The sequence below is a fragment of the Erpetoichthys calabaricus genome, chromosome 2, assembly GCF_900747795.2.
Source record: "Erpetoichthys calabaricus chromosome 2, fErpCal1.3, whole genome shotgun sequence".
Classification (NCBI taxonomy): Eukaryota; Metazoa; Chordata; class Cladistia; order Polypteriformes; family Polypteridae; genus Erpetoichthys; species Erpetoichthys calabaricus.
The window spans coordinates 243,752,192-243,768,882 of NC_041395.2; the positions used below are offsets into that span (position 1 = coordinate 243,752,192).

The following is a 16,691-nucleotide window of genomic DNA, read 5'->3' on the forward strand; positions in this document are numbered from 1 at the left end:
TCACTTAGTACAGCACAGTCTATTTCTTTTTATGCCTGAGTGCACCTTATATATCCTGTTATTAACACTCAAGCTTGCCCCGTTTTTACCTCCTTTATGGTGATAAATGACTGTTCAAACCTAGCTGAGGTGATGGACATTTTAAGACATCCAAGAAGACAGCTAAAGAATGAGACGGCCACACAAAGAATTCATAACTGACTTGGCAAGGCCTTGCCTAGGTAATGGCTGACCCACAGTGGTATACTAAGCCCTCCTGTTGCAGGTTCAGTTGCTAATAAGATTTCAAGTAATCAACCTGCCATGGTTAACAAGACTACAACCTTCTAGGATTCTAGGAACCAGAGGAGAAATCCCAGTGCTTCAGCTCACCAGAGTTCATTTTTAGAAATGGGGACGCATCCCCTGTTTCTGCACTGAATTTCTTGTCAAACTAATGGCGGTGGAAAAAATGTGATTGTAATTCTCTTGTGTTGGGTTATGGAAAGTGTGAAGTGGTGACTACCACATAATAAATTGTAGTCTAAAACCTTAATGCTTGCTTTGGAAGTTAGCTCACGAAGTACAGTTTAAGAAGTGAGATTAGATACTTTAGTGACCTTAAGTAAGACAGCAATAGTGACACTAAGCCTGATAAAATAATTTTAGGACATCTGTGCAACCTAATGTCAGAAGTTCTAACCATGTTTTTCAATAAACAAGTCACAACATACTTTTACAAAAAGAATAGTGCAAGAAAACGATGAAACATTTTCAAAAGAGGGGGAGAAATACTTAGCATCATTCTAAGCATTTGTATTGTATAATGTCTAATAAAAAATATTGGAGAGCATATTTAACAATTGATTCCTTATGCCCAATGCAGACTTCATTATGCCCGACACAATCGCACATGCTTTGTGAGTAACGTTGACAAAAGAAAAGAATAAAGTAGTTCTGTAGGAGTAGTTACAACCGGTAAGTTACATCATCAGCCCCCCTGACAGCAGAACAAATTATTTACTGACATCTGCTTACTAAAATGAAGAATTGCCACCAATACATCCTAGTAATAATAACGAACTGGAATCTGAAGTGGCAAATTTACTGAAAAGCAATTCTGGCATATGTTGCATGCCACTGACAGATGTTTCACGTGTATGGAAATCCCCATGAAACACTGATTGATCAAGGGATACCATGTTTACATCAAAAGCAAGGAATTTTAAATAGTTCTATGTATTAACAAACAAACAAGCTGAAAGGAGATACGAGATTTGAAAGTACCAGACTGCAAGAAAAGCTTACTGCCTAGGCAAAAGATCTCATGCAGTATGAGATGTATTAGTCATACCATGATCTGAATACAAAATTACATGTGCTCAGAAAAGGAGATGAAGTATTGGTATTGTCCCAGATGGTCAACATGAATTCTTATCCAGCTGGCAAGGGTCTCACAGTCAAAGAATATCTGATTTGGAGAATTACAAAGTAAGTACCCCAGGACAATGAAATCCAGATGTGAGTCCTCCTAACAAAAGACACAGGTATCTAAACAGGTAAAAAGAACATGTTCTGCTCTCTGGATTCTTGTAGTATGAGACAGGGAGAGTATCCATGAGCAAAAGCACATGCTAACTGAAATCAAAATTATAAATAAGAAGACAGCAAGGGCCACATAGGCATGAGGTAACAACAGAAGATATCTTACATCCTGAGGCTGCCCAAAGCAGATGTGGAGGTGGTTAGCGCTGGGATATTATACCTTTGCAAGGGAAAAAAAAAAGCTTGTTTTAAAAATTACAAAAGGCAAATGAACTGGAGGAGGAAAATAGCTATGAAAATGTCAAACAATTTTTGAAAAACTAGGAGGGATTTATCACCATTAAGTATAAAGTACAGAAATGATCAAAATCAAAATGAATTCCAAAATTCAGAAATGATTAAATTCAATTTTTTTAAAGTTGCTATTCAGTGTGAATAGCAACTTTAAAAAACATTCTGTTTTCCATGAGAAAATCTAATAAAATGTCAGCTCCCATGCTGATTCAAAATGCCTTTTCAAAAATAATAAATAATGCTAAAAGTGATCCACAGTTGACGCAAGTATAAAGTTCATATAAGTATAACCTGGAGATCACAACATGAGACAGGAATCTTCAAGCATCATGATCTTCCTCTTTTGATCTTGCCAAACAAGAGCAATAAAAGACAGCACTTATTAGAAAAACAAAGCTGCTAGAAAATAACTATCATGCAAGATAGGACTGTCATTCTTTTCTTTTCATGGGTGAAAGGCACAAAGATTTAGCATGATGTGACCCCACAGTGTCAACTCAGTTTGTAGACATGTGCAGAAATATGGATAGTGATTGTGAAGAGGCTCTTTTTTAAGTTCACTGTTAAAGTCAGTGAAGCAGTCTTATTTTCCAGAAGGATAAAAGTGTCCATTTAATGGTAAACAGTGCCGTGCATGGTCAAATTCAACAGAATTTTCAATTTTTTTGGTATGGTAGGAGTCCCCTCTCTCTCTCAGCATCCTAGAATTCAGTTTTGTTTACACTACATATTCAGACATACACACACAAATTCAATGTGTGTACTTCTTAAAAGCTTCTAAAAATATACACATATCACCAAAATACAGTCTTAAGACTGCAGAGGTGGAAAAGAAAACTAACAAAATGTACTCAAGTAGAAACAATGCTGCATAGACAAAAATGTACTCAAGTAAAAGTAAAAGTATCTGACATGGAAACCATTCAAGTAAAAGAAAAAAAGTAGGCTTAGAAAAAATTATTCAAATCATAGCTAATACTGCACACTTTTATCAAAACATCAATTGCAAAACACATTGTACTCCACTCCACCGGAACAAGATTTAAAGTTATGGAAGCAGACCATGTATTTTTATTGCTAGAAGTTCACAATGATAATTAAAATATGAATTTATTAAGGCTGCTATTTTCTTTATTTACATCTTGGATAAAAATTGTTTTCATGTACTGAAGAGTAACTCAGTAGAAAACCTTATATGTAAAACTGCAACTGTCAAAGTTTCTATTAAATGCTAAAAATTGTCTGATTAAATGATAAACTTCCAAACACAGAACGAGTATGACAGAAGGATCCAGGATCATTTCTTTGTTTGCGGCTTTCTACTTGTTTTGAACATATGAAATCATTTTCATTTTTAAACCAAAATCCAAATAAACTACACAGCAGTCACAGAGGTTTCAAACTGTAATTAATTTTGTCTGTTTCTACAAAACTGAGTCCTTCATCAACTGCAAAGGTGCTTCATAGTCTCCATCTGCTGAATGAGATTTAAACTTCTGATAACAAATCAGAATATTTTTAATACTACCTCTGCACTATACTAATAACAATTTGAAAACAATAAGGCTGCCATAATATTTTGTGCGGACGGCATGGTGGCGCAGTGGTAGCGCTGGTGCCTCGCAGTAAGGAGACCTGGGTTTGCTTCCCGGATCCTCCCTGCGTGGAGTTTGCATGTTCTCCCCGTGTCTGCGTGGGTTTCCTCCCGCAGTCCAAAGACATGCAGGTTAGGTGCATTGGCCATCCTAAATTGTCCCTAGTGTGTGCTTGGTGTGTGTGTGTGCCCTGCAGTGGGCTGGCGCCTTGCCCGGGATTTGTTCCTGCCTTGCGCCCTGTGTTGGCTGGTATTGGCTCCAGCAGACCCCCGTGACCCTGTAGTTAGGATATAATGGGTTGGTTAATGGATGGATGGATAATATTTTGTTTGTTATTAAAAAGTTATTGACTACACTCATCTCAGCTTATCACACTAGCAGTGTGAAGTAACTGTATAGTTCAAAAACTAAAATATTCAAAAAAATGACATCACGACAATAATAGATATTAAGCAAACAATCAAAATCATCTCTAAATATCAGATGATGATGCAAAATGTAGTCATCATTATAAAGTATAATTTGAGACAGAAAACACTCCAGTAAAGAAAGAGTTTTGCGAAACAAATGCATTAGCAGACAAAAGGCTTTTGAATCATGGTGACATTAGAAAAGTACAGTCTGCATAAATCTATTGTAAAGAAGCTAATTTTTAAAGCTTAAACCACATTTAACGTGTTACCTCTAATTAGCAAAGTAGGACATCAATTAACATGCTAGTAAAATTTTTGTGGTTGTGCTGCACACCCTCAAATACATGAGTGTTGAAAAAGGAAAAAATGACCATGTAAGCAGATGCTGCAGGAGTTAGCAAGTGATAACAGAACTTCTTTGTTTTTTTCACTTGCTCTGCTGAAATGTGTGCTTAGAAAAATACAGCATGCGTGTGTTAACCGTATAATGAAAAAAGACATTATTTGCTAAGCCTTTCACGTGACCAATTTTTGTTTTTTGCATGCATCATGAAAGCCAGGCATCAGAAATGTCATTACGATTCTCAGTGTTGAGCTTTTTGAAATCAATCATTTTGCAAATGCCCTTCCTTTTTTACAGAAAATTACTTCTAAAAGTTACAAACATGCCAATGCACGCAAGGACTGTTTAAGAAATGGCATATGTGCTAAACGCACCTCACATTGCACAATCAAAGGAAACATCTTTTTAAAAATGATGTCACCTGTCATACTACTGTAGCTTATCCTTTAGAACAACTAGGTAATGCTTTTTTCGTAACAATCAGTGATCATCAGACATTTACCGTGGTATTTTTCAGTGCAATTAACTATGTTTTTTTACCATTTGTGCTGTATTTTAAACACCTTGCAAGTGTAAAAAACAACTTACTTCCACGGTTTTTGCAAATTTGAGAATGACTTTGTTGTATGCTGGTAACCTCACAGCGTTTAGGATGTAGTTTACACCATACAACAAAGCTATTTGTTCTAATGTCACTATGTCACTAAGACTGAATAGCTCTTCTAAATGTGACCAGTAATGTACTGTACTGTGTTCCTTTTTATTTTTTTTAAGAGAGTATCACTGCTACAGCTACACTAGGGACTTTTCATTGTGTCTTCCATTTGTACACATATCTCCAAGTGCAGCATGAACATAAGTCACTGCTGACGAGAGATGGGATAAGGGCCATTGTTGCCAATAAACTCAACCATTACACCTTGATTTACTGAGATGTATCCAATAACTGAGCAACAGAAAAAGAGAAAACTGCATGGCCGTTATATCATTTTTTAAAATACGTTGCCCTGACCTATGACCCCTACAGTTTTTGCTTGTACTTTTATTTTAACTGGCCACCATGAACTCTAGATTTTGAACACAGGTGGTTGTAATAACCAACCTAGAAAAAGTAACAAAACAGAATGGTTATTAAATAAATATACTTTTTAAAGAGTAAACATATTTAGATTTAAAAATACTTTAAAACAGACAATTCCTTACAAAATCCACTGAAGTACAGTAATGAAAGTAAATGTAATTCATTACTTTCCATTACTATGAGATTGTGTTTCTCTGTGTTTACTACCTGTTACAACCCAAGTGTTATGTGAAGAGCTCTTTGGTGTTTTTTAGCAATTTCTGTGGCTGCACTTGACCCTGGCAGCCATAGTAGGAAAAAATAAGTAGACCTTTTTGCAGGTACATTGAAACCATGCACTAATCTTGACTAGAACTGATGTCAGTAGGATGGGTACAGTACAAAGGAAAACAAATATACAAGAAGCAGAGTTTAGGAACTGTAAGATTAATTTGGGAAAAAAAACATAAAACAAAGGATAAGGCAAATTGTATTTAAGAATGGATATGAGCTGGTCCCTAGTGAACAGAAAACACAAGAAACATGGGAGAACGCTGTAGAATATAGAAGCATGAGCTTTAAACAAGACAAAAGTACTGTGCCTGTAATTAGCGAGAAAAAAGAGCTAGCTTAAATATTTGTCTAAATTAGCAATTAGCAATGGAGTTCATTACACAATGAACTCCAGATGCTGCGAAGGCCCTAAGAGAGGTGTTGCCTTGCAACAACAAACTCAGCTTACTGTAAATTTATTTGGTTAATGCGGTGTTGTGGGAAGGAGCAGAACTTTTCTTGTAACCTTTCTTGTACTTTTATAAAGACACTTTGTTCCTTTCTATACTAAAATAGCTTGTTATGTTACTTGGCTACAGAAAAATATACCTTGTCTGTTAATACTTTTGTGTTTGCTTCAGAATTACCTGAATATTTTGATAATTATTTTAAGTATAAAAAGAACAGTGGCATTATATGTCTGTAGTTTTACAAATGTTGCTGTGGTAACGTTGTTAGCCATATTGATAACAATATTGATAACAATTGGTTTACATCAAACATATAAATGCAGAACTGCACCTATAGTTTCATAAGCTGTTTCTAAGTTATGCAAGCATGCTAACCTGCTGGCTCCCATTTATGATGCCAGAAACATGAGATACAGCAGCTGATTTTAGAAACAGGATTTTAATTTTATAAGCTTCAAGTGCAGCTGATTTTGGAAAAGTAGAACTATTTAAAGAGAAAGGAGAAAGAGGAGAAGGAGGGAAAAGTAAACCATGAATGTTTTGGATTACTACTGAAACTTTTATGCTGCTACAAGACAAGTGCGGTCTGGACAGTTATGTTGCTGATCCTTATCTGCTTATAGAAGCACAGAATGAGCCAGGTCAAATAGTGAATAGTCACACTTGATTTGAACATTACAACATTATAAAAGTTGTGCTATTCTGCCTATTGAGCCTGCCCATCCTATTTGTCTAGATTGTCCAAAATGAAATCAAGTTAAGATTTGAAGGTCCCTAAAGTCCTACTCTCCACTACACTACATAGTCATTATTTTCCATCTGTCTATGGTTTTTAGCATGAAGAAAAAGTTTCTAACATTTGTGTAAATTCTGCCCTTTTTTGAACTATGTTCCTATGTTTTGTTGCATCATTTATTCTAAAGTAACTACTGTGATCTACTGTATAAATTACTCCTATAATTTTAAACACTTTAGTCATGTCTACTCTTAATCTCCATTTGCTTACGCTAAAATAGTTAATCTCCTTTAATCTCTCCTCATACAGCAGCTCATACCTTTTAGTCCCAGAGTCAGACTAGTCACTGTTCTCTGAGATTTCAATGGAACTGACATGACAAAACTGAACACAGAATTCCAGGTAAGGCCTCACTAGTGTGTTATATACTGTAACTTAAGCATAACCTCCCCTGCCCTGTACTCTACACATCTTGATATATAAATGAACACTGTAATAGCTTTCTTGATTCGTTCTCTGCACTGTCTGGATATAGATAATGATGAGTCTACCATGACTCCTAGGTCCTTCTCATAAGGTGTGCTTTCAAGTTGCAGACCTCTGTTTGTGCATTTATTATCTAATATTTCTACTTCCTACATTAAATACCTCACATTAACTTGTATTACATTTTATCTGCCACAAATCTTCCCAAGTCTTTGTTTCTCTGCAGTAACCTAGTTTGGCATTATCTGCACACATAAGTATATGATTATATTACTTTATGTGTAATAAAAAAGAGCAGTGGCTCCAGCAGTATTCCCTGAGGGACACTACATTAAATATCACTTAATTATGAAAAAGTTCCCTTCACCATAACTCTGTGCTTCCTGTGTTTGAGCTAATTCTGTACCCACTTACAGACTGCACTCCTGAATTCCCACTTCTTCATTATTCTTCACCTTTCATGTGGTACCTTTACAAAAATACTTCTGAGAAACAAGATAAATATCATATGTAACTCTGTGGTTATATTCTTTTGTTGTTTCTTCATGCAGTTTTAGCATATTAGTAAAACACAGCCTTCCTTGTCTGAACCCATGTTGAGTAATTGTTAATATGGCAGTTCTAGACATGTGAATCTTATTTTTTTTTCTTAACGATTGCTTCCATTAATATAACTGTAATGAATGTTACACTTACTGGCCTATAGTTATTTGAACCAACTGTTTTTACACAATAGTATAATATTTGATAGTATCCAGTCTTTAGGAGTTTCCCCTGCATGCAGCGATTTTCAAAAAATAAGTGCCAGGGGTTTAAATATGTACTCACTAACTTCCTTAAGCACTTGAGTATAAATGTTATCTGGTCCTGGTGATTTGTTAGATTTCAGCCTATTTAATCCAAACACTAATTCTCCCTCTACAATTCTCAAGTCATTAACTACCTCCTTAGTAGTCCCTGTTACTTTTAAGAGGTCAAAGACTTCTCTGTACATATAAACAGAAATAAACTGCAAGTTTGAGAGTTTTGTTATTTCTCTGCCTGTATATTCCAGCTCACTTTTACTGGTTCTAATATTCTTCACCTCCTCTTTGACTGTTCTTTTACTGCTAAAACAGTAAAATAATCTTTTTGGTCATCCTTCACATTTTCTGCAGGATTTCTCTCCAGCTGTGTTTTAACCACCCTGATATCCTTTATGACTGTTGCTCATATGCTCTCATATGCCCTTCAGTTAGTGCTGGAAGTACTAGTCTTATATGCCTTATACAGTTGTTTTTTCCCATGTAACTTCCTTTTTTAGTGCCCTATGTGTCCACCTTTTCTTTAATTTATTTGTTACTTACAAATTTTGAAATGAATTTCTTCTTCATTATATGTAAAGCACTTTTAAACCTGCACCACATCTCCTTGACTGTTTCCACACTTAAAAGCTTATTTCAATTTACCTTAGTAAAGCTTTCTCGCATCTCCTCAAAGTTTGTGTTATTAAAATTAAATGTAACTGTGTCAAAAAAACTGTTAAATCTATCATATTATTATCACTTGACCCTAGTGGTTTAATCACCTTTACTCCTTCACTGCTATCCTGATTATTACAGAATACTAAATCTAGATAGGCCTCCCCGCTTGTTGTTACTTTAACGTAAAAAAAGTCATTGATAACATCTAAAAACTCCTTTTCTTGTTCTCTGTTGTTTCTAAGGTTATCTCAGTTAATATTTGGGTAATTAAGTCCCCTATGACTACAATAATCCCTTCCACACTTGCCCTTTTTAGGTTATTAAAAACGTTGTCTGCATTAGTGGGTCTATATTCACACTACTAATTTAAAGCAGTTTAATCAAATCCAAACCTCCTTACTAAGTTGTGGCTCACCATCAAATTGAAGAAGCCTTGCATTTAAATTCTTTTTAACATACGTGCTGACAACCTCCCCTTTTTGTTTTTGTCTGTCTTTCCTAAATAATGTGTACCCATCTATGTCATACTCCAGCCTATCTCAATTATTTAGCCAAAGTTATGTGCAGCTACATATATTTCTTATGTATTTACTTTATTCTTAATACACTTAGCATTATGATAAGCAAATTTTAATGCATTAGTTATTTTACTGTGGCAATTTAAGTTTGGGCTAGAAAGTTACACTGTTGATATTACACACAATTCTAAACCTGTCCTGTATCCTGTTGCATTTTTGGTGTAAAAATTACATTTTTATTAAATCTCATCTTTCTACTGTAAAATGTGCAAAACACCAAAAGTACAAAGTCAGAAGTGTAGAAAGTATAATAATGATACAAATAATAATAATGATGATGACTGACTGACTGACTGAATAACAATAATGTGAACAGCACACTGTACATGAGACAAGAGTCACTTTCAGATTCTTCAGAATTACTTTCAATTTCACTGCCTGAAGACAGATTCACTTTGACATCACTGCTAATGAGAGTCAATTCTTATGAGACACCATGACTGAATGACTTGTTTTCATCAAAATTCTTCTAATTATGATATGTTTTCAACTCTGTGTACCTGAATGCATAAGAACACTGTAAACATTTTCTGGCAATAGTTTTACAATCCTTCACACCTTCACAGTACTTTGTGAATTTCCATTCAGCAAATAGTATAGAAGCATGATTTGAAAGTGTCCAAGGTGTTACTTTTGATCACACTAGCACGTAAAGGGTTGCATCTATCTGCAATATTCTCTGTATATTGAAAACAGATGACAAATTAAGGAAATCAAAACTGTTTATCAGCTCATTATACTATACATGCTGCTGATAATAGATTTTGGCTCATTGACAGAGAGAGAAAATTTGTGAAGAGGAAATCATTTTAAGAGTGTTGATTGGAAGTGCTGCTGTGATATGTCAATGTGCAAGTCATTCCACTTGACAGATCGGAAATTGTATAAAAAATAACAATGTGTCACTATACTAAGTGAAATATACTTATCAATCGTAAATATCACAAAACAAGAGGAAACCTTGATGCATAAAACATAAGATTCTACATTGGAATTATGTTTATAGTCGTATATTTAGAGCATATGTTTCTCTGATGTCTTCCGAGTGTAACTTGTGGAGTCTAACTGACTTACAAGAATGCATTAATTATAGGTGAATTTCAAATTTAACAGCTTCTCAGACTGCTTAAACAAATCTGTCAGAATTAAACAAATGAAAGGAAGTAAAAAGGAGGACTATGCCTACATGTTTAAAATATCTCACCTGGGGGTTATCTTTGATTCTTCGAGAAGTTTCCGAAACTCCTCTTTGGCATGTTGTAGTTTACTTTTTTTTTCCTTGTACTCTTCTTTTATTCTTGTCTTTACAAACTGCTCAAAAACCTTTAAAAGAAGTAATATGAAATATATATCGGACATTGCAAGGCCTCATTCATAAACAATCAAAAGAGAACATATGCAATAAGATAGATAGACAAACAGATAGACAGATTATACTTTATCGATCATCAAGGAGGAATTTACTTGCTCTAGAAGCATAAATTTACTCATATAGCATACACATATGCTGCACTTTCAGTATTTGAACAATTATACAAATAAAGGGGATATTAAAATCATCATAAAATTATAAATATACCATATATTTCAATCTAAATTAACTTCCTTTTTCCATACCTGCTTCCTTTCCTCTGAGCTTAGAAGAAGGTATCGAGGATCAAAAACTATCTTATGTAACTCTTTTTCCCAAGTGGAGAATGCTGAAACCTGTAATAAACAGAAGAATATGTATCATTCCCATGTTACATTTCACAGAAAATGTCAGCTTGATCAGAATTGTATTTTTTTGCAGCTAATCACATTTTCATAAATTCAACATTGGCAGTGTTATGAATTTATAATTAAAACTAACATTTGATAACCTATTTGTATTGAGTTCACATTAATAAACTTCACCTGCTATTATTTTTAGAAATGTCAAGTTAGAACCTTTAAAAGCAGAATCCTACTGTTATTCCCTCAGGAAGTACAGCAAATTACTTCTACGTTTCTTGTGCTGGTGTTATTACCAACTGTGCAAAGTTTGAAACATGTACTTTTTAACATGTTCATGCAAAGCTTTATTATTTGCATAAACCTTGATGTGTGTCATTTTTTGAACACAAGCCTTTTGTTACTCCTCATTTAATGCCATATTGATAGTTGTGACACAATAAATACAATTTCAACTGCAGGAGTGAAATGGGAAAGCTGTTCAATGGCAATATAAACAATGTACTTTTTTCATTTTACAGGAAGATAACTATTGACATCTGTGACATTATATTAGCTAAAGTGTAATTAGTTGTTACAATCAAGTCAAAATAAATGATTTCACTCTTATAATTATTGAACAGGCATTGGGAAATCTATACAGATAAGTATCCGGCGTTTAATGAACAAGCATAATGTGTAGACACCAAAAATAAAGCATTATATAGTATATTATTTTAAAATTATGCAATTAAAAGGAGAATTTCTCCCATTTTGCCACATAATTATTATGGTAACACCAAGGCCATACATTCTTTATACAAAAAGTAGAAAGTTAATAAGCTTAATCTATACCTTCATTCAACATACCTTATATTCCATGCTCTTTTTCTAATGAATTATTTAATAAGATAAAATTCATATTTCTAATGTTTACTATTTGAAATGCATTAATATATATATCGACTTGTGACTTCCAATGAAAGTGTATTAATTGTATTGGCTGGTGGCTTGTTTTACATTTCTGTTCTTCAAGACCAATAATAAATGGCTTTGCAGTGACTGTTGGACATTTCTTGTAATACATCAAGTAAGCACTGAAAAACATCCCTAACCTGGCTTGGCTGACTTTTGCCCACTCATTGTATTGTATTATTTGAAACATTCTGGATCACATACACACTCTCAAAGGAGAAGGTGGACTCTACAAGACCCCAAAATGATTACTTATTTTTTACTCTTCTATGAAGTGGAAAAAGAAAACACCAGACAATCGAGGTAAAGGACACATTTTTATCATGATTGTTGCTTTTTTTGAACATATAAATTAATTCTGAATATATTTTATTTTTTTGTGTAGTCCAAAATTAATCCAATTTTTGATATCTTTGCAATACCAATTTGTTTACTTGTTTTCCTTTTGATTGACTTTAGCATTGTTAATTCTGCTGCTGATCATGTGATCATGATCACTATTTAAAATAGTAGCACATTAATGTTACTGATCAAGTTTTTAGATATATATCTCTTTAAAAAAAAAAAACTATAAAACTGATTATTTTGTAAGACAAAGAGTTCTTAGAAAGGTACTTGATCGTCTCATATTTTGCGTTTTGTCCTTTGACCTTTGTTTCATTTTTGACTTCCCTGACTCATGACCAGTTGCCTGAACTCTGACTTTGAGTTTTGTCTTTTTATTTAATCTTCTGATTTAATTCTTGAGTCTGATTAAGTTATGTGAAACTTGTATTCCAAAATTATTACAATTTTTAAGTTTTAGTGTTTAGTCAGGCTTTTGACTTTGGGCACTCATTTGTAGCAGGCTAATCGGAAATACAATGATTCTGATTCTGATACCAGTTAAAGGAGGGAAACTGCACAATATGGGAATCATATCAGACAGAAAGCAAATATTTTATATGAAAATAAAAAGTAAATTTGACATAAATACAGCTTCTTTAAAGGCTTAGCATTCTATGTGTATGCTCCAGTAAAAAAAAATTTCTTTCATGAACAAATAAAAAGTGGTTTTAGAAGTTTGCAGACCATATATGCGTGGGGGCTGATACTCTAGTGTAAGCATGCCTATTGCCAAATCATTTTGCTCTAGTCTCTGCTTTGGTTTTGTCAGATATGAGAGCTTGAAGGGCATGTCTCATGGATATGAGGTTGACTGACATTAAGGGAAAGAATTTGAGAGTAACACTGACATTAACCCATTTGCTTTAGAATGCAGAAGAACTATCCAGAGGACCGATGATGTCACTTCTGCCCAGGACACCAGCTGCTCTGCTCTTTCTGCTTCTATCTCCCTATTTAAACTACCCGACCCAGGAAGTTTCCAGAGTTAAACTTACAAAACCTTCTGATGGACTATTGATTATTTTAATTTTCATCACATCAAAACTGGACATTAAACATGATCATCTTCTGGGGGAAAAACTGTTCTTTTGTTTCCTTTGTGTTCATTTTATAGTAAATAGAAAATTCTCAGACTCCTTAGACGAAATAAAACCCATTTGTAGGGCCACAAAATTGACAACTTTCTCCTACACAAATCTAATTTATTTTGTATGTTGCTAAGGTAATTGTATACTGGACAATAAAAATGGTAATATTTAGCATATATTGTAATAATTATTTATATGTCTTTATTGAATAAGCCATACTTTTTATTGTAATTAAAAAAATATTTAACCTGGCAGTAAGGAAACTGGAAAAAAACAGTTCTTGCATACTTAAGACTCACAGATAAACTGACTTCTGCAGAAGATGAAAGGTAAGCAGTTTTGTGCTAACCGTAGTTAAATTTTGGGGGGGTTGGGGGGCTTATGGGGGGGGGGGGGGTAGGGTGAATTATGCCTAAAACAGAACTGGACTGTTCAAAGGACACAAGGAATGAAACAAGGATGTGTTCTGCACTACAACACCTCACTAATCCAATAGGTGTTTCTAGAAGTAGAAGTAGTAGAAGGATTGGCCTAAACTGTGCCATACAGAAAAGCTTGAAATGTCTGCAATTTAATAAATCCTGAGGTCACACCCTTACAGACACCACTCAGTCCATACAGAGGCCATGTTGTGTCTCTGCTATACTATCCATACAGAGGCCAGACTGAGTCTTCTGTCAATCCATCCATCCAGAGGCCATGGAATGGTGCAAATGCAAAATGAGCAGGTTGTATTGGTATTATATTATTACAGTCATTTAATTGTATTTTGGAAATATTGGCTATAATAAAAAAAAAAGGTGTCAACTTTCTTTCCTGTCTGTACCGGTAGTATAGCTAGTTACCCGGGGTTATAGATGTAAAACAAGGGGTGAAGCATTTAACTATAACAGCAGTCAATCTTGACAGTGACCAGGCTGGTAAAAGTAAACATGCATGGGCTATAGATGGGATTTGGGACGTTCTCTTCAGGTCTACTTAACAGAGTATAGCAGGACTCACCCTAGGAATCATTTTTGATTAAACCTCATAGTGACTAGAAGTGGACTAGCCATTTGTCCAACACATTGCTTTGATCTACGAGTTAAATTTTATTTCATTACTCTAATCTTGGCAAATACCTTTAGCCAAAGCATTTCTTTTACAATTTTGAGTGACAGGGTCTCAGAATTATTTGAAGAAGGAAATAATTTGGCAGTCATCTACTTTAAAGTCTAATATTATAAACAATATGTCATGTATCTGTTGCATGTAGTGTATAATCTATATATATAAAATCCCTATGTGCGTCCAGGTGTCCGTGTGTGGGTGTCTTCTGGTGAAGTGCACATGCGCGGGGCACGGTGCGATGCGTGATATTACTGTCAGAGAAACTTATAGGAGTTTCACGGAAATACAAACCAGTATTACTGCGAGAGGAAACTAAAGGTACACAATACAGTGACGCATATTACAGCCACATACAAGCCAGTATTACTGTCAGAGGAGATTAAAGACATATTACTGACGCGCACGCCTGTATTACCGCTAAAGAAAATTAAAGGTATATTACGGACGTACAAGCCAGCGGACGTACAAGATGGCATCCTTCAATAAGGGCGCGCGCAAAAAGGCGAGCCTCAAAAGGGCGACCTCAATTTGGCGCAGCGAATAAAGGCACGCGTAAATAAAGATCTGCACCTTTGTTGCTCTTCACATATTCCAGAGCCATTTGAACTAAATTATCTATGAACGCCTTTATTCGCCACGCTCAATTGAGGTTGCCCTTTTGAAGCTCGCCTTTTTGTGCGCGCCCTTATTGAATAGAGCCGTACAAGACAGTATTACTGTCACAGAAAATTAAAGACACACAATACACGGCGGCAGCCCACGAAGAACGGTCAGCTCAGCAAGTAAACATCAACAAAAGAAAGGCTGAAAGAAAGAAAAATACGACCAACAAAAAGAATGAGGTCAAGGTCCCTTGCCATTTAATGTAGACTGTTCCTACTAATGTTTATGCACTACTGTTCTAGCGCCCGTTATTGTAACGGGCTAAATGACTAGTAACAGTATATTACTATTAAAAACTTGAGTCCCATTTGATGTCAGTAATGTAACTTAAAATTACAATGTAAATAAAAAAATAATCTGAAAGAACATAGTGAGGGCTTAACTGTTAACTTGTATACAATGAAAAATCATCTACACTGGCAAATGAAGATCTACAAAAACATCCCCAAATAACCAATATATTAAGCTTAAGTATAAAAATAAAAGATCAATTGTCAAAAAAGTGATAGAGATAATTTTTATCTCAGCGCTAGTGATGATCAATGAATGTTTATTTAATATAATGACCTTAGCAGATATTACCATCAAAAAGCATTATACAGCGTTAACAGGACCGCAGAATCAAGTTTAAGAACAGAAAAGTACCATATTACGAATAAATACGCAAGTAGAAGGGAAGCACACAGACAGAGTAGTTAGTGTGGCTGCCTCAGAGTCCCAGTACCAGCACCTTGAAATCCTCGCTCATACACTGGTGTGTGTAAAATCCACATTCCTTGCCTGGATCTGTTTTCTCTGGTTTAGTGTTTTCATCTCAAAAACACACATTACTTTAGTTGGAGCTTTAAACTGTATAATTGGTGGACCTAGCAGTAGTGTGAAATTTAAAGGTCAGGCTTGTAAAGTATTTCACAGAAAGTAGATAGACTATCTCAATATATTTGCATGGCTGTTTTTTAGTTTACTGAAATTTTCTATACTGTATGGTTTCACCCCAAATACAGTATTTACCATAACAAAATGAACTGCAATAACTGTAGTGTTTGTTGAATATTTTATTTCTATTTATGCACTTTTTTCGTGATATTTCATATTGCTTGAACCTACTTAAGTCACTGTGAGGCTATACTGTATATAATATGGCGGGACAGCACAGTGGTGTAGGGGTTAAGGCAGCTAATCAAGGACCCTGCTACCTGGGTTTGAATTCTGTATCCAGTCATTGTTTCTGTGGCATCTTCACATTGAGTGGGCCCTACAGAGGACTAGCAAGCTGTCTAGGGCCAGTCCCTACCCTGCACTCAATGCTATTGGGATTGGCTACAACCTCCTGTTATCATAAGTTGTATTTCGTGGGTTTGAGAATTTTATGTTATGTTACTGCACATACTTCCTCTTACACTTTATTTCTTCATGATTTAAGCATCCTTTCCTCACAGTGGATACAAATATGGCTAAACATTCTAAGCTGATTATTTGATGGATTTGATTCCATGTGTATGGAGCTAACTATAATTGGATATTATCAAAGGTGCTTAGAA

At 34.9% G+C, this 16,691-nt stretch overlaps 1 protein-coding gene across 2 annotated transcripts in view; it reads right to left on the reverse strand.

The window, feature by feature from the left end:
* tcerg1l (transcription elongation regulator 1 like) overlaps positions 1–16,691 on the reverse strand; it is a 669,172-nt gene that overhangs the window by 15,653 nt on the left and 636,828 nt on the right. For both annotated transcript variants that reach the window (XM_051922987.1, XM_051922986.1), the window contains exons 12-13: positions 10,853–10,942; positions 10,440–10,558 (exon numbers count right to left, since the gene is read on the reverse strand). In XM_051922987.1, the coding sequence (XP_051778947.1) occupies positions 10,440–10,558; positions 10,853–10,942 (209 nt within the window). The remainder of the gene's footprint in view (positions 1–10,439; positions 10,559–10,852; positions 10,943–16,691) is intronic.